We start from the raw sequence: 25,822 nt of genomic DNA on the forward strand, positions 1-25,822 counted from the left end.
ACTGTACATAAGATGACATACAGTAGCTAAGCACCTGAAGGAGTGGGGCTTCCATATGGCCAGTAAGTAGGCTACTTGCTGTTTAATGGCCTCTCTGTCCTCTTTCCTTTTTGTTGCAAGGGCACGAAAAAAGGTCATAGGGATGTAATTCAATCAGGCTCTTTTTTAGCCAAATTTCCACTGAAATAAACTGGAGTTCTGCAGAAACGTTGCACCCTTAGGTTATATGCCTATTGAAGATTTAGCATACCAAGACGCCTTTTAAATATTTATGTGATAAGGTAAATGAAATCAATCTCATGAATGAATCCTGTAAATTTCATGTAAATGAAGCAATTACATTTAGACTGTATTTCATGCCTGGGCCTCATCTCTGCATATCATTTGCTTTATGGATGTTCTATTGAGCACGCAGTCTATCACAGACACCGAGGCTTAGCGAAATGGTGACATGTTCATGAGTTAGACGGGACTATTTGTTATCTGTGGGGGAGGTAGAAGCAGATGTAATGGAAATCAATTCTGCTAATGGCCTGTCCTCTGCTACATCTCTAAAAAATATCAAGAACGTGAGAGGTAGAGGTATGGGATTACTGTGAAATAAGGATGACTGCCTGCATGTCCAGTAAACCTTCACAAACAAACACTGCTGGCAGTTTCGCTCCATTCATTTTTTATACTCGCTTCTGTAAATGTGTCCACCAATCTGTCCTATTAAATACTGATGTGGTGGAATAATTAAGTGTCGCTGTCCACTGACCGTCTGCTTTGCTACTGAATGCTACGATAACATCCCATCACCACGTAATTAAACATTGCAAAGTGCTTCTGCCTGTCAGTGCCACCCCGGCAGAGATAAATGGCTCCGCTGGGTGAGCACGGGAGTCAGAGACTGGCAGGGTGTACAGACAGAGAGAGCTCGGATTGCCCACAGATGAGCTCAGCTGTGGCATGGCCAATTCATTTTGTGGCCATGTGGTATTTATTAAACAACTGGGAGGAAAAGAGAGAGAGAAAGTGAGAGAGAGAGTGATGAAAAGTAATGGTAGTAAGAAGCTCATGCAATGCTTCGATGTGAAGCTATTTTAGAGGGACTTTTTTCTTCCTAGTCTGCAGACTATCCCATCAATAACCTGATATCAATGACTTAATTGAAGCTCCACATACATTGAGTAATAGGACTATCAGGCTCCAGAGACAACTTCAGAGGCTAATACATCCACACTATTGTGTAAATGACTTACAGTCTTTAGGCAGAACGCCATTAGGGTTTGAATCAATCAGCTCACCATGCACAAAAATGCACAACAATCCATTGTTCTCCGTTCGTTTAAGCTGTTTGTCATAAATCTTCAGCTTGACAAAAGGCTAATTTAATAATGGTGGATTAATCCAGCTAAAGTCTGAAAAAGAATAGCCATCACTGCTTTCAGTAAACTACTCACAAACACACACTGAACACAGTGCCAGCCTTCCACTCTTTCTAGATGAAACAATATACATCATATTCAGTCTAAACTATTGAATCCATTTTTTTCTTGTCAAGATAACAGCCAAGAACCCTATAAAACATTCAGAATAGTTTTACAAAAGTGGAAACCTGGCTGTGCGGTCTAGTGATCTGGCCGCCTAAGTGAGACACCAGAAGGCCGTGAGTTCAATCACAGGGGCAACCACTGTACCCTTGAACAAAGCATTTAACCCCAGGCTGCTCTAGCGGGTCTGTCCCTGTAGTAAGTTAGTTCACAGTAAGTCACTCTAGATGAGAGTCTGTTAAATGGCAAATACACTCTGTAGATATATGCTTACATTCTTTAAATGTTAGCTTTTGTTACGGCTGGACTGGACTCAGTTGGACAGTGACAACCCTGAACGTTTTGTTCAATAACTGAGATAATTTACTGGTTGAAGACAACCCACAAACTCACTTGTGTTAGGTCATTCCACGTCACATCATGCAGTTAATAAAACCGGGGGTAAGTGTACTCTTGAATGCCACTAGTGAACAATAGTTAATTTCTGAAATGAAATGACTTTCTCAGGGACCTAGTCCCCGAGTCTTCAGCTGAGTCTTTAGAACATCACTACATGGACATGGCCTCTTTGCTTTTGTGTCACCTACTCCCTGTGTCCTCTGCAGTTGTGCATTAACTCCAAGGGCAGTCTAATTGAGCATGCTGAGATCATAAGCAATATCCAGTACAAGCTTTTAATTAGATTTAATTTGTGAATAAAGTCACAAAGGCTGTGTGCAATAATCGGCTTTTAATTTCTCCTGACCTTTTACAGGTTTACATATAACCAATTGAGGAAACATTCCTATTAGGGTTGATATGGTCCTTGAGTGTACAAGTTATATTGCTGTATCAGCTTTGTATTGCATTGAGAAAGAAAGACAACATCTATCATTTTTCAAGCTGGTGGGGACATTCAGTTTGTTCATTTTAATTCAACACCTCAATAACAATCAGTGCCGCATCCCGTTTTCTGTAATAAATTATTAAATATGCTGTACAAATAAATATAAAGAACAGTCATCAATTTGATTGTAATGGCCAGTCCAGTGAACCTTTACAAGAGACTCTATGTAGGCCTACCCCAAAGACAACATGAGAATCAGGCTAACGTAGAGGCAAGCGCACAAAAAACACAGGTGATACGATCCATGAAGTGTAGCTTGTGATATGATCACAAAACATCTGTAAACATATATTATGATGTCATTTTCACCATTCACCTATAATCCATCTCACTAATGTCATAAATGTCATGGTAGATATCAAGACACTTTACTCATCAACACTACCAAAATATTACATATAATAATGCAAGATTAAACACAGCACTCTCTCACATAGGCTGCCATTGTCACCTGTGGTCTGAGATGTAAATTATTTGAAGTGCAATCTAAGTGCTGAATAACAAACAAGAAAGGCCAACATTTTCACTATTAGTTTGATGAACAAATTTACAATAAATGGTGATTTTCAGAGTATATGTCTATAGGCACAATAGCTGGTACAAGCAGGTAACTGTGGATACACAAGGCATTTTTTGTTTGCTTATAAATCAGGAACTATAGCCAGGTATTTTGTCTGATGTTACCTTCTTCATTATATCCTCTGCTGTTTCCTTTTAAGTCAGTTGCAAATGAGTTTAAAGATGGGCTGCTTTCATTCGGTTGTGTGCTCTGTTCTAAAACTTTCATCATTCTACAGACTGTTCTCATCACACATTCTCTCATGTGGTTCTTAACATTTCTCTTGCGTAAATCTACAGTTTCTGCCTATATTCAATTCTCTATCTCTCAGTTCCATGCAACTACATCTCTTGAGCAGTTTTGGGCCTATATTCTGATGGTGCCAGATTCTGCCTTTGGGTGTCATACAATTAATTGAAAATAAAGAGATGATCCTGATGACAAGTGCATTGTCCTATAAAATGGCCCCCATAGTCCACTACCATGGCGTGATCTACACATTACACTGAAATAAGGCTGTTGCAATACATTATAATATAGCAACATTATACTTTATACATTATACATTATAATTCCTAGGTGTAGTTAACAGCTTATAGAAGGAAAACAAATAAAAAACAAATCAGCTCAAAGTATTTCTGTGAATATTGTTTTGATGTTGACATTAACATTCAATAGTTACGCTAATGCATTGATATAACCCCTCTGATGGCCATGGACATAATAAACCTAAAGGTGATAGCATGCCAAAAGGGTTGTGTATATGACAACATTGAGAATTGTGAGACGTGCTTGTGTAAAAATACATTAGCTGAATGAGCTGTTGTTTCTGTCTCAGTGGCTGTGTTAAGTAGTTCATTCATCAGATGCTAACAGTTTAATAAGGGATATGTTAAATATGCCCTTTTTAGATGATATAAAAAAATATGCATGTAAACAGCATTATGACAAATTAAACTAATGTGAGACCAATAGGAAATCACAGATTGTGTTGACACTCTGAAACAATCCAGACTGATCTATAAAGAAACCTTTCTTTTCTCATTCCCCTTTGTTAATATTCTTAATTGTGAGTATACAAATTCTTTGACATTATTTTACACAGAATGCTATGGTTGGATAATTAATTACTGTACTGTCTTAAAACAATCCAACATCCTGTGAGTAACAATCTGACTTGGGAGCAAGTTCCGCTATGTATGTAAAGACTTCTGCCCACCTACAAATATTTAACATTATTGGATAATTAGTTAGACACTGACTTTTATACTTTTATGAATTGAATAATACTCACCCACTGAACATGTTTCATTCTGTTGCTATGCACATCCAAGTTATACAGCAACTGTCCTATAATCCTTGAATCACAAACCGACCACCTACTACATGGCATTGTGATTTCAATTTACAGTGACAGTGTTTTTTAAGGCAACCTTACATATTGAAAATATGTACATGATTTCATTAATAATCTGATATACAGTAGATTATACAGATATATATTTCAAGTCTTGAGAAGCAGATAGCTGTTAGTTTGCAGCATGTTATGTCATTATTGTTTTTGTGTAAATATTTCTTTCTGTGGTTACTTATTGTGCTTTTTGCATTGATCAACAACTAAATCCTAATGCTATTTTATCCAGTTGTGATAACATTCTTGATTGAAAATTGTACTCTCTCTAACCTGCTATCCCTGTGACCTACTATTTCAAACAACATGTCTGAAATGCGCCTTACCTTCACATGCTTGTCTTAGAACAACCCCAGATAAGAAATAACCCTTGAAAACAATTGTGCAGACAATTGTGCTACAGTTCTTTTGTCGCAGTAGACATTTGGCTAGTGTTGTCTTCACTGACTGGACCAGTGCAGGTGGTGTTAGGTTCACAGTCCACAAGAGTATCCCTGCCCTCACCCTCCAACTGCCTCATTCGAAGATTTATAGATCCATAGGTTTTCCTGGGTCTCCTGGACATGGCGAAAGTCCTCCTGCGGTACAGTTCACCCTTACATATTGACACCATGAGCATGATTGACAAAAGCATCCCACCAAGTGTAAGCAGCCCAAGACCTGCTATTATACACTTGTCCAGATGGGAACCAAGCTGTGCATAGTACATTTCTAGTTTTTCCATCTGGCGAGCTGTCACCATGTCTGGGTTGACCTTAGCTTCTCTGGGTATGGTGTAGGCAATCACTACCAGGACAATTCCACTGACCAGGAACACCAGAGCAGAAATGAATCCATAGTCCACGGTACTCCCACTAAAATCCAACTCTTGGTCATCGTCAGATCGGGGAGAGAGCTCATCCCGTTGGAGATTTGGGGGAATCGGCCGGTCTCTGGTGTGAGGTATAGACTCGTGGATGTGTTGTCTTGAGCCGGTGGGGAACTTTATCTCCTCGTCCTCATCCTGATAGGACGCGTTCTCGAAGCCACCAGTCGCTGTCCGAGGTTCTGACCGCGAGGGCTGCTGCGGCGACGAGGCCTCGTGGGCATCTCGCCTTTTACCATCCCCCAATTCACGGAGCTCCACCGCATTCAAAGACTCCATCTAGAATCAAGCTGGGTGACCATGTCGTTTTAGAACCTCCCACCATTCATTTTCACATCTGCGAATACCTGCGGATACCTGTGAATAAGTCAACCATGAGACGTTTGGTAAAACGGCCAGTGACACATGGGATTTTCTTTGAATGCAAAACAAACGGTATTTCACGAGAAGGTTCGTCGACAACTCCAAGCAAAGCTTATAGCTCTAGTTGCAAAAAATAAACAGCATGTGTTAAAAGCCCACTGCCACTGGCAATAAAATAGGCTATACCAATAGCCTGCTCATGAATCACGCACTCTGTTCCTATCCACAAGTCGACAACTGCGATGTCAAATTAAGGAATTACGTTCTGATTACAGAAAGAATCTGTTTTACCTCACGAGGACGATTGACTTGGAGCGCTGAAGTCAAGGACTGTGTTTAAGATTACGACAGAAACGCCTCTCCACCCTGCTTCAACTTAGCCGGCATCGCATCTACTACCGCGGTCAGTTCAGCGAGATTAATGGAGCGGAGAGCCATAAACACAGCTTTGATGTGCCGTAACCTATTTGAAATAAGGAGTTGATTACGTCGCGCTCAAAGTTGTCAGTATGTGCTCGGAAAGCACTGAATTTCAATGCAATAAATTGCACCGGGCATTATGAACCCCAAGCAAAAACCACCCTCCCATTCTCCAGTTTTAATTTGAAAACTAAACACATTGTGTTTTGAGGATTGTTAACGTGTCGCGTAATCAAACCAGATATGACCTTGATGCCCATTCCAATAATACTACTTTATCGACTACATCTTCAATTTGTCAAACCGGATCTTATCAAGATTCCACTGAGAGAGCGTTACTATGTGTAAATGAGCATACATCAAAAATGAGGATGGCTGTAAGCACACCTACCTGTGGTTATCGATGTTCGAGTGATAAAAGAGAGTGGGGGGAAGGATTGCAGGGTGTTGTGAGAGAGACCTTTGCAAGAGACCTCTCGGGAGAGACGCCATGCGCGGAGCAAATCTGCTCAATATGAAAGCGAGAGGCAACACTGGTCCCTCTACTCACGAATGCAACAATACGTGGAGACCCAGTTCCTCAGAAGAAAAAGCCTCTTGAGGAAATATGACCAAAGGGCGTCATCTGAGGAGATAAGGGAATGATAGCCTACTATCTGTATTAGGCTATCAAGGACATCAGATGATCCAGGCTTCACCCAATTATTTTGAAGAAAAGATGATGCGCTCATTAGCCTACTGTAAATCTGTTTATTAAAAATCACATCAATACCTGTTCACATTAATAGCATTTCATGACCTCTCTCTCTTTCTTTCTCTCTCTCGCTAATGCAGAATTATACAACAAAATGATGTAATCTAACCAGGATCCTGAGTAGATCATGGCTCTGAGCACATGGGTTACAATTCATGTTGTGGTGGATGATATCATCAAGGGTTATTGAGATGCAGTGCTATGATTTTGATACACCCTGACTGAGACAGAACTAGATGTACCGCAGAGCGGTACAAAAATATGACCGCTGCCCAGTCCAGCACGTTCTTTCCACAAAAATAAATTATGCTGAAAGGCCTATATGATTCTAACTGTCTCACTAAATTGCATTATCCACACTCAGTTCTCACTGGTATCTGCTAGACAGCAAGTACCAAAACATGATTAGTTCATAGATTTCACATGTAAAATTCATTTTATACAACCTCACCCCCATCTTGCCTGTTCATAATTCTGAGAAATTCTTGAATTGTGTACATGTGTGCGTGTACACGTTTATGTTTATGTGTGTGGGTGTGTGTGTGTGTGTGTGTGTGTGTGTGTGTGTGTGCGTGCTTGTGTGTTTGCCTGCGTATGTGTGTTTGTGCATGTGCATGCATGCGTACATATGTCTACTGTGTGAGTATGTGTCATTCGTATGATTATCTGTTTATGCACATGTGTGCACATGGAATGGGTTAACATGACCCCTGGAAGCAAACATACGAAAAAAATTGGTCATCCTAAGCCCTACGGTTCTCAAGATATTCACAGAAAACTGTGTCTGCCCTACCCTCCTTTCGGGGGTCCAGTACAGCGGGGGGGCTACAGATCAAAACGAAAAACGATGGTTCCATGCTATCCATGTGGGGTTACATGCCCACCAAGTTTCGTCTACCCCGGTCTTTCAGTGTCCCGGAAATCATTGACGGAAATTTGGACATGCCAGAAAAAAAAGAAAAAAAAGAAAAAAAAAATTCTGACTAAACCTATATGACCGCCGCTTCGCTGCGCGGCGGTCATAATAATCATGCAGCCAACTTTTCCACAGCAGACAACGAGTGAAGTGTTATCACAATTCAGTTATTTAAATGGCCAGTATTGGGTGGTTGATTCAGTCATCATAACTCCTGTTGGGGGAATGAGATTGGGGTAACTACCATTACAAATTGTACATTTTAGCATTATTGGCTAGGCCACTATTACTCCACTCTAAAATGGTCCGCCCAAATTGGATGATATTACCAGTGTGAAGACTCCTCAGGTGAGCCATTTTGTGAGACCAGACTATCAGCCAACACCAAAACTGTGTAGAGGTATCTCTGTTGGACTCAAATCTAACTCAAGAGGTTGGTATATCAACACAAGACAAATTAAGAGAGAACAGATTGCCATGGAAACTGTGTTGAATCAAGCCACTCACTTGCATTATTTATGCTTGCAGGCAGACCAGAAGACATCCCTTTGTCTAATGATGGTATTTACCTGCTGAACACAAGAGGTAGTACACTAAATAAAAGTCTATCAACAGAACAGCAGTAATGATTGTTTTTTCTACTAGCTTGCCAAGTAAAAGCAGCATTAAGTGTGTCGGTCACTGGGTGAAATCAAGCACAAGAAACATCTTAGGCTAAAAGGGACGACAGAAAATGGATTTCAGGCTACGAGTACCTTTTCAATCACATTCTTTGCATTCAACAGAAGCACTTTGGACATTTCTGCAATCCCCCAAGGACAAATATATTTCACCACAAGAGCTGTTAACTGAAGTGTCAGTAGCTGTGTTTCACCTTTCCCCAGGTCCACTACTGGCAGGAAACCGAGAATGGGAGCAGCTCACCTAATATTACATGGCCAAGCCAGTTAATGAAGCTGATCAAATGTTCTGCCCTGACTACATTATAGCTGTCAGTGTTATGTCCTGCCTGATAAAAAGGACAATACTGAAATATGTAGATAGCCCAGAGAGAACCATAAGCATTACTGTGTCCAAGATACAAAAAAAACACTCTCATCTTATGAAAGCCTGCGTTATATCATTAAAACCTGCACAGATAAAATACAGTTAAAGAAGCAGTCCTTGATTAGGTCTATAATACATTACACTTTTCATTATATTCAGCTAAATCTCTTTGCATTCTAGGCTACAAGTTCTTCATCCAGTCTATGTTTAACAAATCTCTCATGGCTCACATGGCTCAGATCAAAACATTAATCTATCTGCTCACAACGTCGCTTCAGGAGAATTGGGTGTATTTGATTGGCTGTTTACCTCAAATGTCAACAACCTCTTGCCAGAATCGAGGACTGCATTTTTATTGGTTGGCACCCAACAAACGTCATGCTACTCTATTCTAGAGAATTATATTATTTTTGGTGAAGGGGAATTATTTTACCCTGCCTGTACTCCGCTTGTTTAATACGAAGCAATGCAAGGCCATGCTCATCCCAAAGCCAATTTTGGATGGGTGCAGGATCTAGCATATCAGTATCCAAGAGAATTAAAAGATGATCCGCATACCAGAGAGCTTTTTTTGTGTGTGACGTTATGTCACGAATAAAGCACTGTGAATACTGTGCAGCTTATCTTTTAATTTCATGGCTGGCTCAGGCTCACTAACTCATCTTCCCCTGTTGGAGGTATGTAATGTTGCCTTTCTGGGTGAAGCCACCACCAGTTTTTCTGCGCAGCATCAGCACCATGGTCAGTGACACAACCTGTCTGTTCAGAGTACTATGTGCCTGTTGTACAAGAGGTCCCTCACCTGGCTCGTTCTTGACATTAGGCTACCCCCTCCATCACTTTGGTAGGCCTACATTGGAAGTCCTGCCACTGCTTCACATAACACTTTTCTCATGAGGGCAACTGACAATTACAACTGAACATTCACTTTCAATAAAATGCCAAATGCAGGTCCCTACATTCTGGTTGCAGTCAGTCCGCTGAGAACATGGCCATTAGCCTAAAGACTGTTACCAGTCAAAATATTGTTACAGCAGTGATGGGCACAACAAATAAGTCTGAGGCGTCATGGTGGAACACAGGTCGCAGGTAAGCGGATGTAGTGGGTAAAATGGGTAAGAGGGTAAACTATGATTTCTGTCATCACGGTGAGGTGGACTGCGCCATGCGGTATCGGATTTTTAAAAAAGGCATTCAGAACATGTTTGTTGATAGTGGAGGTTATAGTTGAGAGGTGGATACTCTAAAAGGGGTGGATAAACTCTACTTCTGAAATTTCAGAGGTGGATAAGATAAACTGCGTTTACTTGCGTTAGCCTCCACGCATGAGTATGTTGCCAAACATGCAAGGTGCTATAATTTAGATCCAGTGTTGTTCTGAGCTCTAACATTATTCTGCGACATGGTGATGTTTCTCAAAGGTAGGGCTTACACCATCATAAGTTGACAACGTTTAGAATGAGCAGTTTTAGTTTCACATAAGCCCTTGCACATAGAATAGAACCAACAAAACAACTTTGCCAGCACAGCCTAATTAATTCCAGCATTTGACCAGCAGGAGGCTTACTGTCTGACGCTCATCCCTCAAAGCCTGTTCCCAGACGGGCTCTGCTGTTCCCCTGATTAAAAGTGGAAGGCATGGACAATACCATGCCTTAAATGCTCAGCTGGACGTACGAGCATCAAACTAGTGGACACGTAATTACTAGACAAAAAAATAACAATGTACGATTGAGAAAAAATGTTGTTGTAATTGCATGTTAATTACACCAAAAACGAGTTAAATCACTCGTTTAAATTCAGGCAACGCCAGACGAGCTATACCAACGAGGTCCTCTTTAGCACGGCTAAGTTTTCTACTGTTATGGTTAGATGGCAGCAGCTGCGCAATCAATCTGAGTTGCTAGCGAAAGCAATGGAGTCCAGCTTTGTGAATACGCAAGGTTGAACATGGAGAATGACAGGTTTGAATGCGTGGCATACTATAACAGACGTACACGATTGTTTTCAATGCACATGGTCTTATGAATTAAGTGATACAATTCTGAATACAAGTCTGATGAAAGCGAGTGTCTAAGTAATTAGCTAGTGGTAGCTTTATCAGGTAGCTAGAGGCTAGTAAGCGTCATTGGCAAAGAACCTACCTAGAACTAGCAAGCTAACATTAGCAAAACAAATGGTATGCTTTGTATGTGGCAGATAGCATGCTGCTAGTTGTGGCCCATATTGCTTTGATGGGTGGTTTATACGTCTTTATTGTTAATAAACTAGGTTTAGTTTGAGACCGATTCATTTTTTACATAAGTTGACTTTGGAACTATCCTCGAAAAGGACAAGCTAGCTGTCGTTCCCCTAAATAGTTAGTTCCGCAGGCTCACTGACTGTGCTGGCTAGTTTACCTTGTACGTTAGCATGGCTAATGTGAAGGGAGCAATGCATTTCAGCTGGTGGGAACTTGTAGTGGCCGGTTTTGGTTCTAAATAGCCTCGACGCTAGCAGTGAAGTTGAAACGGGCTGTATTAGGCTGCATAATAATAATAGCACATAGGTCAATATTCCATTATTAACTCTACGGTAATGGTGGTGACCAATAATGCTAGCTCACCATTTAAGACACGTCATTGTTTTGCTTTAACATGAGTTAACTGTTTAAAAAACCGAGAACTTGGTAAAGCACTTCGACTGTCCTCTGTTAAACTTCAATGGAATCCTTGTCTAAAAGTGTGATTGACGGCTTTTACTGCAGTTGACTAGTTCTAGGGGTGGCGTAGCTATTTTTACATGACAAGAGCCGCGAATGCAGTCAGGCCACTTCTCAAACGTCACTGCAGTTTGGTAAGAGAGTAGCCTACACCTCTTCAAATTCCTGTTATTGAGACAGGGTGTCAGACAAATCTGGTTGCTTTAGCGTAATATTATGTAGAATGAGTTTACATAATAGCAACTCAGTTGAAAATGACAATGGATGTAATATTGTAAGTCTTGACTTTGTTTGAGAACTGATGTGTGTTGCCTGATGTCTTTGCTTTATCCCTAGGCCTTACATGAGATCCGAGAAGTCTTGATCCCATGCACCTGCTGTGGCGGCTGGCAATCTCATTGTGAGCATCATTCCACCTGTTACTTTGGACTAGGCATTTAAATTTGGTGCATTTACTCCTCAAGAGACCATGTACTGCCTGCAGTGGTTGCTCCCAGTCCTCCTCATCCCAAAACCTTTGAATCCAGCATTATGGTTCAACCACTCCATGTTCATGGGCTTCTACCTGCTCAGCTTCTTGTTGGAGAGGAAGCCGTGCACCATTTGTGCCTTAGTGTTCTTGGCAGCACTGTTCCTCATCTGCTACAGCTGCTGGGGAAACTGCTTTCTCTACCACTGCCATGATTCTCCACTGCCGGACTCTGCACATGATCCCAATATCGTTGGCACCTAAAGAGCATCAGCTCAGCTCGCTCAACAGCTATAATCTGGACAATCTTAGCCTATATCTAAAGCCTGGAACCCTTCACTGGAAATCCCTGCCAGGAGTGAAGCAATGCTGAGAAATAGCACTGTCTGCCCATGATGTGATAATGACATACCTTATCCCTCTCCTACACATTCACCTCTTTTATTTGTACTGTTGATCTCTTTCTGGGGTCAGATATGAAAACTGCATGAGTGACCTGTAGGGTTCTTTTCTCTTTTTTTCCAGTGGTTTAGAAATCATGCATTGTTACCAACATTTTAAATGAAGTGTTCCCGATGGTGTAAATTAAAACGAGCTTGAGTGGGTCACCGCCCTTCCTTCCATCAGGTTAGATTGACAGTGATTTGGTTTGCAAGGAAGCCTTAAGAGATGTATGGAGAACATACAGCTTGTACCCCCCCCCCCCCCCAAAATCCCCCATTCCCCCCCATCACAAGATCAGGTACTCTGACAATTTCTATTGGTGACCCTTTGGGTGTGTTAACCATAAATTCTGCTTGGCATGAATATGGAAAAATGTCCATGTATTATTGGAGTATGTGCAAGATCAAGGGTGATCTGATTGTCTTGGACTATATGGGATTGGGTGTGTCTTCAGCAAGGACCTTTTTATACACAATGGGATAAGCAGTCCAAATGGTTGAATGTTCATAATGGGGAGAATGCACCACAAGAATTACCTAGCATAGGCTGAACAACAGGTGTGACATGCCCCTTGTTTACGTCACCAAAGTCATTAGATGAAATGGTGCATTTTTTTTTCCCCTTGCGCTGTTTTTATTCAACCTACTACCCTAGATGACCTGTTTGGAGAGCTTTTAGCACTTCAAATTACTTGCCCCCCTGTATTTAGACTAATGAGCTTTTCGGTTGAAAGGGTTTAGTTTTGTACTCGATCTCACTCAGTATTACATCATTCTGGACAGAGGACCTATCCGGATGAGGGTTAATCTTTCTGCTGGTGGCCATCCAATGACCCACAGGCACACAGCGGCTTAGTTGTTTTTGTTTGCCTGGTCTGCTTTTAAAAGAAACTTTTTGACAATGAATCCAACAATACTTGTGAATTGTGTTGCGTGTGATTTGTCATAGCGTAAGAAAACAATTGTTTGCCATTAAACGAGATTAGAGTACATCTTTTGACCTGTTGTGACATTGTGTGGTGCAGTGCTGTTTTATTTTTATTTTTTTACTCAGAAGGATTGTTTATCATTCTGTGCTGTGAAGTTAGTGACCTTGTCTACTACAAAGTCTTCAGCTATTTTCTTTTTTGAAAACAGCTTTTAATTTAGTGGATGGTAATGGAAGCTCATCATAACATGCATCTCCGCACACTGAAATTTACTATGTCCATGATCCCTTTACTGGTTTGCTGTGCAGTAGAATTTGAGGCAAATGCCTCAGGTTTTAAAAAAGCACTGGAAATAAATTTCCTCAAACTTTTACAAGTTCTCAGCTGTTTACATTAGCCACAGTTTTTACTGTATTTATATGTATTTGTTATTGTTGAGATCTAACCTTTGGATTAATATATTCTCCCTCTTGAAAACTACGATGCAACAAAATTTACCATTTCCTGTGTAAACAGGCTACAATTAAGTGAATACACACACACACACACACACAGAGACAGAGCTACTCGCAAATGTGTAAACAGAAATGTGGTCTTGTTACTAGGTAAATAATAGTTTTCTATTGTAGTGGCTGTTCATTTCCTCAGTCGTGTATAATCAAACTATTTTGCCTGTTGCATTATCACGTCAGAGCAACCATCAATCAATGTAGGGTTGCTGATTTTTGCCTTTGTATAGTCACCTCTGAGAAAGATGTTATGGTATAGCTACCTTCTCTACAGCATTACAATAATTTTTCTTTGTGTGTGAAAATTGCAGAGCTTTTTCAAAGCTGGCACACACTAACTCCTTGAACCACAAATAAACAAGGGCAATGTAGATTTTATAGCATAAAGTGCATTTTCCAACTACCCCCCTCTCACCTGCGCAGGAAGTAGATTATTTTAAATGTGGGAATGAAAACCGCCTGTGGGAATATGCGTAAAATGCTGGATTAATGGTTGCCAGTAATGGTTACTTTCAGAGTACATTAATCTGTTGATTATTCTGTTGATTAATCGATTAGTTGTTTGATCGATTAAATGTCAGAAAACTGAAAAACGTGAGTCAATAAAATGTCAGAAAACTGGAAAAAACGTCAATCTGTGTTTCCCAAAGCCCAAGATTATGTCCTCAAATGCCTTGCTTTGCCAAAATTCAGTATATTTAGATCACGGTCATGGAGGACTAAGTAAAACAGAAAATATTCAAGTCAAAGAAGTTGCAGTCCGATAATTTCTAGGCATGTTCCTCAACAAAATGACAAACAAATTAACAGAACAGTTGACTTACATAGTTGACAACTAATCAATTAATTAATCAATTGTTGTGGCCCAAATATACCTCTCTATGCCAAGGCTCTCATGCTTAGAGAATAGTGGTTGGTCTCATCCAGAGATGTCTACATCCATTATTAAAATGTAAACTATTTATTTGATATAGATATAACAGAATCATCGGTTGCAAGAGAAACTGTCAAGCAGATGTTCGGCAAGGACAATTTGCAGCTGGTCCTCCTGACAGCATTTAATTGACTTATAACATGGAAAATGCTCCCCCTTCTGCAGATTCATGCTCAGTCACAACACACCATTTCACCACATTATATACATTTATTCTGTTGTTTCTTGTGTACATATGTTAATAAGGGTAAAATATAATATTTATTTATAAATATTTTCCTTTTTCAGTTTTATAATGTACAAAAACTTGTCCATAATACATGTGTGTACTTATAATTAGAACTTCATTCAAAACCATCAAGGATGACATACCATATACCTCAATTATAACTTATCATGTATAGTTCTCTGTTTACAACCATGACAGATGACCCATGCCATAAATACCTAATGTATTTAGTCAAGCACCATTTTGTCCAATGTCTAAGCACTTACACGGTGTGAGCAGATCTGTGACCCAGCTATGCAACTGATCTGTGCAGATTTACTGGCTTCAGCTCACTGGCTTCAACTCACAGTCTATTGCAATAATGAGGTGTGATCATTTTTTCTTCTGTGAATTAGTGAAAAGAAAATTGCTCCATTACAACATGTAGGTATTGAACGCTTGTATGTACACACTGTTGAGCCATGGCTCATTTTAGTCCACATTCCATACTCTCTTCTATCTCTTTTTACAATATTGTGATTTCGGTCTCCAAATTCTGGTAAGCATCCTCCTGTAACTCAGAGCAAATCTTCTCCATCCGCTGAAATGCAGTGTATCCTTTCTTACCTGCAAAACAATTGGAAAGAATATAGTGAAACTTTTTGAACAGGAGATATCAGGACCTTTTTACAATAACCTTTTTTATCAGGACCTTTTCCATTTTACAACTAAGATTTGGTTTGTGACTGAAAGGCTTATGTTGTTGTTAGATTGTCCTAATCACTATTATTCGTTCATTGCTCTTCTCTTGACTTGAAGCTTTGACATTCAATGGAAGACTTTGTCGTCACCATTTCTATAGTATATTGAAATCATGGCTTTAGAAGAAGGTCAAAGGTTACCAAATGATAGGACGGTCTCTTTGGCCGCATTCCGAAGGTCCTCATCAGTCAAGCGACACAGTTCAGCCACCTGTTCTGCACTCTCGGTTGCCTAGGAAACATACATCACAGTCGATAATCCCTGGTGGCTATGGTTGTTATATTTAGCAGGTAGGTTTTGGTTCCTGTTAGAGTTTTGAAACCACTGTAGGTCTTTTTTAGTTGTCATGAGAAATGGGAAGTGTTTGTTTTAGTTGCTTTTGAGTTTTTGTTGAGGCCTGATGAGATTTGGGTGTGGGGATGTTTGCATGAATCTTACACATAATGAACATGAAGCATATTATGAGTAATATAGGGCATCAGAGTATACTGGCAGTGTCAGAGAGTTATACAATTGAGGATGCAGGGGAAGATCTGCCCCATATGTCAGACTGAGCCTCTGTGTATGTGATAATATGTGTGTGGCATTCTAGGACATACATACATAAGTACATTGCAAACATGCATTTCATGTCAAAATAGTCAAGTGGTTATTATAATGTTTGTTTTAATAACATACTCAATTCTGGGGAGGCAACGTAAAAAAAGGCCAGCTCGTGTACAGCGTTTTAATCCCTGTCGGATCAGTCACAGCCAACTCCTATTTTTCTCCTATACAGTGTTTGACCTCAGCACATGTGTGAGTAACAGTCCTAGGGGGTATTCCAAGTACGTTTACCCCTTACTTTGAGTTAACTTAAACTTACCCAGGTTTGACACTAAACCACATACTTGGAATACCCCCCTGGTGGTCATTGGGCTTTGAGACCATAAGCATGGCTTGACTGAGCACATGAGGCGCTAGCTTCAGTGATCCCTCCTCTCAGCTGTTACTTACCTTCAGACACTTCAGAGCCAGACAGGCTGCCCTCTGCACTCGGATGTCACTGTCCTTCAGGACCTCCGTGTAATAAACCACAGCCTGAGAATGTAAAAGAGTATACATCCTCACTGGAGCAGCAGAAATGTAATTATATTCAGAAGCTCTATTTTAAGTTCTGGTTATCGTTTTGGTTTAATTCAAATGTGACTTTAATCACCCAGTTAGCTAGTTTAAAGGAATAACACGTTGTTCTAATGAGGAGATGAGGCATTGAGTTCTAGTTGGAAAGATAATGAGTTGGAAGTTTAAAGTAGATTAAATGGTAAAGGTGAGCAGGAAGAAAGACATATCTCAGGTTGAGATGAGCTGTTGTGAAGTACCCTTACTTTTGCCCGTAAGGCCTTGAAGCCACACATTCTGCAGAGGCAGGAGGCTGCAGCCTGGGCGACCTTATGATTGGAGTCTGTCTGCAGCTCTGCTACCAGTCGCAGGGTCCGGCTGAGAGGCTGCAGCTCAGCAATGCGTCTCCCCCGGATCTTCTTAAGGGCTCTCCTCCTCTTAGGACTCTCCAGGGCTGACAGCAAGTACACTGGGCAAGAGAGATGTCTCTCATTACTAAGGTTTTCATTTTACATCCTCTGGTACATGTTGAAAAGTACAATGTTTGTGCTATTACAGTTGGTATGTTAACTGTTATGTTGGAATGGGAATATGAAAGTATAATGAAAGACAATGAAATAGCACTACAATACTGCAGTTGTAATTAAGCAGGATTTCTTCCGACTAACAAGAATACAGGTTTTAATTAATGATTCAATCAAATGTCCTACCCACAGTGTGTTGGGTGTTTCAATGTACGTGGGAGAAAAATGAAAGAAAGAGAATGAAACAGATGTGAATTTTAAACTAAGCCGTAGAACCTCTCACTGTTGTAAGATAACCCTTCAGATAACACCTCTTTAAATGTAATCCGCTCTGTATGTTTCTCCTGGCTGTGGCCTACCTTCTTTGGAGAGGCGAGAGATGTGCTCTCCAAAGTCTGTGAGACCCCATCTGTTGAGGTAGGTGAAGAACTGGAAGACAGTGACGCGGTCGGTGTTGCACAGGATGGTGGGAACCATTCTGCAGCTGGCCTGAATCTGTTGGAGCAGCTGCAGAAACACTGCAGACACCAACATCAGCACTTTAGCTTTGCATTCCTCACTGATAAAGAACAAGGCATGCAGGACTTTTCCCCCTGTCATGTCTGACATTTTAATTAACATTTTTATTGTGTTTATTATATAGGGCTAAAGGGCAATGACCAAAATGTCTTTCTTTGAAATTCATTATTTGTCCATGTAAAATATTTAGCTGATTAGTGTTTATGTTTATGGTGTTTAATAGATGCTTTTATCCAAACTGTTTTATCCAAACTGTACCTGCGTCTGACTGTCCTGGCTGTTTGGCTTTGACCTTGTGAATGAATCTCTTGCGGAGGCTCTTGCTGAAGGCGTCGGCAGAGCAGCAGAAGGGGGTCTCCCGGCCGGAGCAATCCTCCCACAGGGCCTGCAGGCTCCTCTGCTTCTGGGTGCCAGCGGGGAGGACTAGGAGGAGACGAACGTCAACATCACAGTCACACGATCGCAGGAGAGCGCACAGCACACAGGAGTGTCAGTGGTGATGTACATTCTCTCAGCACGTTTGGAATGGAATCGCAGGAGATGGATGACAGGTGAGAATGTATTTTTTGACACCATAGCACACATATGGTGTGATAGCAGACAGTTAAGAAAGAGTGGGAGGCCTGTCTGCATTTTATACATTCTGGTTGTTATGGTTACATCCTCATTTTAGTACTACACCTCTGAGTAGATGGTTTTATGTTTTTTCAAATTTAATAGAAGAAGCCAAAAAACATTTTTGGTTTAGCTCACACATGTACATGACATGTACTACATTTGTATAAAGTATAAAATTCCTATATATTCCTATATCTTTGCAAAGAATTATTTAATTGTTGTGTGTATGAAATGCAGAGGTAGAGAAAAGTCACAGTGAAATGTCATGTTGATACTCTAAACCACTTACTGTCTTGTACTGAGAAGTCATCTATCTTCCCAAGGGATAGCTTGCCGATTTTTTCGAGCACCTCGAGTTGCCTTGATATCTCTTCCAGAATGTCCTTGCGCACAAGGTCAGAATCAGAACCTCTCAGTGCCTGAAAGAACATGAACCTTGGTCTCAGTGTGAAAGCAATGCAGTGATATCCACAAGACATGCAGTTAAAATAAATCTCAAAGAAACACCTGTGTGTCATTGAGATGGACTATACTACACTGAGCTCCTCTACTTGCAATAAGATCTCAAAATGAATTTAGATGACAGAAGATAGGTAAAAGAAATAGCTTTCATCCAGTGGAATAAAAATGTTGTTGATGATGTGATGTATGCTCCATGTTGTGGCTAGTGTCAGTGAAATCAAAGTCACCCTCAGTAGTACAGCGCTGATGCTCAGGTGGGTCTCTAGGCTCTGGTCGAGACTGAAGCTGCCGGTGCTCAGCGGGATGGCGTCTCCGCTCTCTGGCTCTGTCCGCGAGGAGTCTTCCTCTGACAAGAGCCCCAGGCTCTGCAGTGTGTTCTCCTTAAATAAACTGATCCTGCGGCGACACGACAAGGGGGGCATTTTAGCTTAGCGGGGTTTTTAATTTAAGATTTTTAATGAGCCAGCCAGCCAGCAAGCCAGCCAGCTTCTCTGTGCTCAGTTAGCATCTGACTCTGGAGTGTTAGAGCTGCATGTATGGGCTTTGAACTCATGTCCTCATAGACCTCAGCTAGTCTGCTTACACATTTTATGATAATTTGACCAAAGTGTTTAATCTCAGGTAGAGCACACATTGCCTTGACAGGACCTTGAAGTAGGTCATTTGGATTTCTCACTCATACACACTGTTGACATCCACTGCCACTAGAGGGGGCTGCAGTAGCTCTATTGATCTCACAGAGAACCACTTGACCTGCCCTCAGAGAATTGACATTGCTTTGGTATGACTGCACGTCTGACATGAAATGTTACGAGTTCCAGCCCTGTAAAAGCACTCTAGTGTGCCCTATAGCACTGTTGTCCTTCACCCATATCTGTGTGAATGGGACTTCATAAAGCCAAAGCCACAGACTCAGTCCTCCCAGCTTCTGCTCACTGCCTTACTGCCATTTCTCTGACTGCATGGTGGCATATTCACAGACAACAAATTAATTTGGACTGTCAAAATATAGGGCTGTTGAGCAATAATAGATATGTCAGATGAATCACAACACTGCCATCTCCCAGTGGAAATGTTGCATGCTAGGGACCATTAAAATATGTGTTTAGTGCAACTGTCTGTCACTCTTAAAGTTAGATCTATGGGAATGAAATCATATAGCATGCTGTAGCTCAGAGAAAATATATTTCAATGGTAAGGCATGTAGTGTCATATTAAGGACTATTATAAAGGCCTAAGTCTGAAGGGGATGTGAAAAAGATGCTCATACTGCCACACACCCAGTATCCCTGAGGCGAACACTGCCCATGCAAGAGATGTCGTCTGCGTTAAAGTCTGTGGACAGGAAGTCGAAGCTCCCCAAGACTTCCTCTACAGCCAGCGTTTCAGTGGAGGACGTCTTAAACAAACTGAGATCCCTCTGTGAAGTAAATGGATGAATGTGAATTTAAAACACACAAAACCTACCAATGCATTGTTTTGTAATTTGTGTAAATGAACTAACACACACTTTGAAGTTACTAATGAATGAAGAGGCTACACATAAAATATATACGGTCTTTACAGTCTGTGTTATGCTGCTATGCTGTGTTATACTTTGACAGACAGCAGATGGTAGTCACGTGGAGTTGAACCAATTATCTCAGCCACAAAGTATGCAATACATCTGGTATATTTTACACACATAAATGTGCCTACTCTTTGTATATGACCATACACATACCAGTCAGCCAGTTCAAAGGCTGGAAAAAAGTCAAAAAAGAGCCAGAGTGAGAGAGAGAGATAGACAGTCAGGTCACCAGAGACACACACTACCAGGTACTGAGCACTCACTTTTAAGATGTTGTGGAAGTGTCTGCTCTGCTTCCCCAGGTCTCTCAGCTGTGTCTCTGTGCATCCTTCCTCTTCCAAGGCCGCGGACAAGGCGGTCAGGAGGGTGCCGACCCTCTGGGCCACGGCTATCCTCTGGGCAGGGCTCACCTCGGGCTGCGTTGGGGCCTGCTCCTCCTCTGGGTCCTCCTCTGGCTCCTTGAGTCCCGCGGACACCTGCTGCTCCACCTGGGAGCCCACCTCTGCGTCCGTGTCATGGCTTGTGTTCAGGCTGCTCTCCGCGTCCGCTGGCTCCAGAGGCCGGGTCACCTCCACCTCTCCGCCGCCTCCGTTCTGCCGGAGGATGTCCGGGGTGCTGGAGCGCTGGAACAGAAGTATGGAGTCACGCCGGTCAGTGTCGTCTGGGCTCGGCGTACCCGTGTCCGGGTCATCGTTTCGCCAGACGCTGACGTCGTCATCGTCGTCGTCGTTGTCGTCGCCCCCTTCCTCGGGGAGACTCTTGGCGATCTCGTCGTCTGTGTTGAGGTGGAGTGAGCTCTGCTTGCTGATGTGCGTCTGGCTGCCCCTCTCGAAGGCCGGCGAAGTGTCGGACAGGTAGCTGAGCAGAGAGACACCTCTGGACTCCCTGGAGCCCAAGGAGAAGGAACCCCCTTCCTGGTCCTGCATCTGCCGCACCATGGACTGTCAGTCAGACACACACACACACACACACACACACACACACACACACACACACACACACACACACACACACACACACACACACACACACACACACACACACACACACACACACACACACGTACACACAAACAAACAGAGCGCGGCCTTGACAAAAACATCCTCCAGTCATCTCTCATCTGGTGGTGCTCAACACACTGCATGCATGCGTACATGAGCCCCCAGCCATCTGGGACACATTCTGGATTCCAGGGCTGCGCTGGCCTTAATCGGAGGCGGGTGGAAAACATTCTGGGAAAATAATCTGAAACTGCACTGCTGTGTGTCTGTGTGTGTGTGTGTGCGTGTGTGTGTGTGTGTGTTTGTGTGTGTGTGCATGTGTGTGTGTGTGTGTGTGTGTTTGGGTAGGGGGTCTGTGTGTACATGCAATGTGCATGAGTGTGAGAGAGAGACAATGTGTGTGTGTGTGTGTGTGTGTGTGTGTGTGTGTGTGTGTGTGTGTGTGTGTGTGTGTGTGTGTGTGTGTGTGTGCGAGCGTGTGTGTGTGTGCGAGCGTGCGTGCGTGCGTGTGTGTGTGTGTGCGTCTCTGTGCTCCTGTTGGGGTGTGTCTCTTTGTCTGTGAACATGCTTTTTTAGTGCGAAATCAGTCAGGCCGTGAAAGCAAACAGACCAAAGGAGAGAATCATGGAGAACAGCTGTGAAGGTAGGACACTCACAATGAAGTACTTCTCCGTGAAGCTGGGCGTGTTCGGGGGAGTCCAGCTGTACACAGAGCCCTTCCTGCTGGGCAGGGACAGGCGGCTAGCAGAGGACACCAAAGGCCGCATCTCCCCACTGTCAAACGGACTGCAGGACAAACAGGAGAGAGAGAGAGAGAGAGATTGAGGGAGTGCTCTCCCAACAAGCTCCCATACTTGTTGGGAGAGCATACAAGTTGTGTAAAACTCGCTGCACAGTACCTGTTAACATGTCATAATTCGAAGAAGTGAGTAACCCATATTGTGACATGCTTTGCTTTATATCAATAATCAATACCCATGATAGCACATTGATAAATATACAGTATAGTATGTATAGTAATAATGTATCATTATACATTTCATTTATTATTCTCTCTTTTTAATTATTATCATTTTGTTATTATTATTAGTAGTAGTATTTCATTTTTATTTTTTAAACAGATATTGTATCTGTGTTGTTTTGTTATATGTTTGCTTTGGCAACACTGCTTCATTGAGTAATGCCAATAAAGCTCCATTGAAATTGAAATTGAGTGTGTGTGTGTGTGTGTGTGTGTGTGTGTGTGTGTGTGTGTGTAAGAGAGAGAGTGAGAGAGAGAGGTAGAGAGAAAGAGAGAGAGAGAAAGTGTGTGTGTGTGAGAGAGAAAGAGAGAGAAAGAGAGAGAGAGAAAGTGTGTGAGAGAGAGAGAGAGAGAGAGAAAGTGTGTGTGTGTGTGTGTGAGTGAGTGAGGAGGCCGAGCTGACTACTTGTCCACAATGTTGGGTAATCGATTTTTGTCTTCCGGGGCATACTGATATCCTACCACCCTGACTGTTCAAAGCCCAACCCAGCCTTAAGCTAGCATTTCCCATTTGTCCGGACACACGCTAGAGATTTGGAGACACACAATGTTAGCATAACAATCACCGGTGCCAAACAAATGTGGGGCAATTCAATGTTATGAAGTTCACAGCTGTCTTTCTTTTCTATTTTCCCTCTGTCCTCAAGTTTTACAGGCTTGCAATCATCAAGCCATTCAGAACACATTCTTAAGCAGAAATGTTTCTGTTTTCTTATTCCAGTTCCCTGCCTTTGCCATCCGCAGTACAGTACACCGAAGCAGACCAGACCAGGCTGCACTCGCTCACCCTCTCCCCCAGCGTCTGCTGCTGTGAGGAGACTGCTGCCGGCGGTCCATGTCAGGGTGCCCCACGGACAGCAGAGAGTGCCATTGTACCGACAGCCGGACAGCCAGCCAGCAGGAAGAGGAACTCCAGCATTGTCATGGGGGGGGGGGGGGGGGGGGTCGAGCAGGAGAGGGAGAGACCACGGCTTAAAGATGTGTTTAATTTACCAAAGCTGTAAACGAAAACCATGGAAATGCCCTCCACCTGGACCCTGTAAACCCAGCGAAATCAGATCCGTCTTAGCGCACAAGGCCAGTGTGTGTGTGTGTGTGTGTGTGTGTATGTGTGTGTGTGCGTGTGTATGTGCATGTCTGTGTGCATTTGTTATACATGTGAATGTGTAAGTGCAAGTACATGTGAGCATGTGGGCATGTCAAGATGTTTGACAGTGTGTGTGAAGAAAGTGTGTGTGTGTCTGTGTGTGTGTGTGAGTGTGTGTGTGTGTGTGTGTGTGTGTGTGTTTGGATGTTTGATGAAAACCACAGCCTTTGTCTGTGATCAGCTGTTCTCGTCCACAGCTGGATCATGTTAAAGTGACAGTATTCCTCTCCAAGGGGCTGTTTGCTACAGTGAGAGCTATGACATCGAGCCAGGGTCCCCATGACGCTTTCTCAGAGAAACTGGGTGAATATCGCCGACACAAACACCCCTTCCCTTCATGCATTCTATGGAACTCTGACATCTCCAACAGCTGCTTGGTGCCGCGTTCCAGCATTCTCAGACTGTTTGCTGATCTGACACTGCTTTTGTGTTTGAAATGGAGAACTGTGGCGTCTGGGTCACTGAAATCTCTCCAAGTTTGAATTGAATGTCCAATTATCCAACAGTCTGTTTTTAAATAATATGTCACATAATATAATATATTATATAATATTGCAAGACTGAAGCATGAGACATCAAGTCTTAAAAAGAAACATGAGTCATATAAAGTCTTATATAGAAAGGCACAGATGAATATTTGTTTGATTATGATCAAGCAGGCTATGCTAGTGTTTTTACCTTATGTGACACCTAAACTGACAGAAGTTAAACATCATGCAAACATACTGTAACAGGTTGCATCATGCAAACATAACACAAACTCAAATTCTCATAACATACATACTTCCATATGACCTCCAGCTGCAGTTTGATGGTGCCCAGTTCTGTAATGTCCACAACCATCAGCTGAGGCCGAGCCATGAAGAAGTCTGCGCTTTTACACGTAACCATGCCAACCAAGCTGGAGCCCAGGCCCTTTGCCTCCGTCACCTGCGGAACGGAAAAGCACAGCTGCAGGTCAGGGCACCCTGAGAGGACAGTCAGGACAGGAGTCCAGCCTCTACTGGTCCCTGGCACTGACAGTCCCAGCCTTGAAGCATTCACATTGAGTCATTTAGCTACATTTTTAACCAAAGTGACTTACAACAATCAAGGTAAAATAAAGGCAAAGTCCCACTAGGATGTTGTTAGTGCAGCAATAAGTACTACTAATAAGTACTGAAGCCCACGACACTGACAGCCCCAGCCTTGAAACCCAAGACCGAGAAATGTTTCATGATGAATGTTGATTTTTTTGCAATGCCTAGAATGATTCTAGCATCTGTGCCATTGTAGTGTTGTTTTAACAGGACTTAAAGGAATCTTTGGATTTGAATCGGCATTAAAATATTATCCAAACGCTCACATGAATGTGGATTATGAGGCATTAGAGGAACATTTGGTTTTTCAAGCATCGTTGCTAATCAGCACTGAGTGCCAAAGTCAGAGAGAGAGACTCAAAACAAGACTGGAAGTGGTCTGTCATCGCTGGCCCCCATGGCTTACCTTCACGGGGCATCGTGTTTGGACAGGTGTGCACAGGGGTGGGGGTGGAGGGGGTGGGGGTTGGAGGGGTTGGAAAAGAGCATCACATGGTTCACACCTTTATCTCGAAGTTCTCGTGAATGTGTGGGAGGAAAATCATCTCCTCTTCATCCCAGTGCTGTCTGTCATCGGCCTGGATTCGCCCCCGTATCCTCCAGCGCTGCCGGCCCAGCCGGATCACCACCTGCACACGGCGACATGGGAGGACACCCTGAGCAAACCTGTGTTTGAAGGTGTGTGTGTGTGTGTGAGTGAGTGAGTGAGTGCATGTACACTGTTGCGTAATGGATTTCATGTAATGAGTCACGTGTTTACGAACAATTGAGAAATCCTCAAAGCAATATCAACCATGATCAACCAAGCCTACAGTCAAGAGTGTAACACTGATATTTGAATTCCAAAGAATGTCTAGAAGAGTGTTTTTACTGGAACATTCATTCATCATTTACTGAAACAAAATGTTCCATCTTTGATAATGAGAACCACTCTCAGTTAGATCGAGATAAGGAGAAGGAGGATAGATCTTACCTCATACTGATCCCCTGGACAGAGTCTTGCAAAGCCAATCAGTCCTGTTGGAGGGGATTTGGGGTGGGTTTTTTATGAGTAACAAATGCAATGTTT

At 42.3% G+C, this 25,822-nt stretch overlaps 3 protein-coding genes across 6 annotated transcripts in view; 1 reads left to right on the forward strand and 2 right to left on the reverse strand.

Annotated features, from left to right (window-relative positions):
* Nucleotides 1-4,788: 4,788 nt before the first annotated feature.
* On the reverse strand, nt 4,789-5,535 carry tmem74b (transmembrane protein 74B). The gene has a single exon (XM_076268650.1). The coding sequence runs from the start codon at nt 5,533-5,535 to the stop codon at nt 4,789-4,791; it is 747 nt and encodes a 248-aa protein (XP_076124765.1).
* Nucleotides 5,536-10,606: 5,071 nt separating this feature from the next.
* blcap (bladder cancer associated protein) lies at nt 10,607-13,361 on the forward strand. Its single transcript, XM_076268945.1, has 2 exons — nt 10,607-10,720; nt 11,794-13,361. Exon 2 carries the CDS (start codon nt 11,927-11,929, stop codon nt 12,188-12,190), a length of 264 nt encoding a protein of 87 aa, XP_076125060.1. The 5' UTR covers nt 10,607-10,720; nt 11,794-11,926; the 3' UTR covers nt 12,191-13,361.
* Nucleotides 13,362-13,864: 503 nt separating this feature from the next.
* ripor3 (RIPOR family member 3) overlaps nt 13,865-25,822 on the reverse strand; it is a 39,848-nt gene continuing 27,890 nt past the window's right edge. For all 4 annotated transcript variants that reach the window (XM_076268943.1, XM_076268942.1, XM_076268944.1 and 1 more), the window contains 14 exons: nt 25,727-25,770; nt 25,257-25,382; nt 24,459-24,604; nt 22,163-22,292; nt 20,769-21,446; nt 20,216-20,355; nt 19,163-19,331; nt 18,763-18,892; nt 18,114-18,278; nt 17,696-17,854; nt 17,079-17,281; nt 16,708-16,791; nt 15,852-15,942; nt 13,865-15,576 (listed from right to left, as the gene is read on the reverse strand). In XM_076268943.1, the coding sequence (XP_076125058.1) occupies nt 15,476-15,576; nt 15,852-15,942; nt 16,708-16,791; nt 17,079-17,281; nt 17,696-17,854; nt 18,114-18,278; nt 18,763-18,892; nt 19,163-19,331; nt 20,216-20,355; nt 20,769-21,446; nt 22,163-22,292; nt 24,459-24,604; nt 25,257-25,382; nt 25,727-25,770 (2,366 nt within the window). In that variant the 3' untranslated portion in view covers nt 13,865-15,475. The remainder of the gene's footprint in view (nt 15,577-15,851; nt 15,943-16,707; nt 16,792-17,078; nt 17,282-17,695; nt 17,855-18,113; nt 18,279-18,762; nt 18,893-19,162; nt 19,332-20,215; nt 20,356-20,768; nt 21,447-22,162; nt 22,293-24,458; nt 24,605-25,256; nt 25,383-25,726; nt 25,771-25,822) is intronic.

This window comes from Alosa pseudoharengus, unplaced genomic scaffold, assembly GCF_046254945.1.
Source record: "Alosa pseudoharengus isolate Yale_2024_CS ecotype anadromous, Long Island Sound unplaced genomic scaffold, YU_APseudo_1.1 YU_APseudo_1.1_scf_5, whole genome shotgun sequence".
NCBI lineage: Eukaryota > Metazoa > Chordata > Actinopteri > Clupeiformes > Clupeidae > Alosa > Alosa pseudoharengus.

What these genes read in the sequence shown, in the direction of transcription:
- blcap (XM_076268945.1), top strand. Translation starts at nt 11,927, where the DNA reads ATGTACTGCCTGCAGTGGTTGCTCCCAGTCCTCCTCATCCCAAAACCT.
- tmem74b (XM_076268650.1), bottom strand. Translation starts at nt 5,535, where the DNA reads ATGGAGTCTTTGAATGCGGTGGAGCTCCGTGAATTGGGGGATGGTAAA.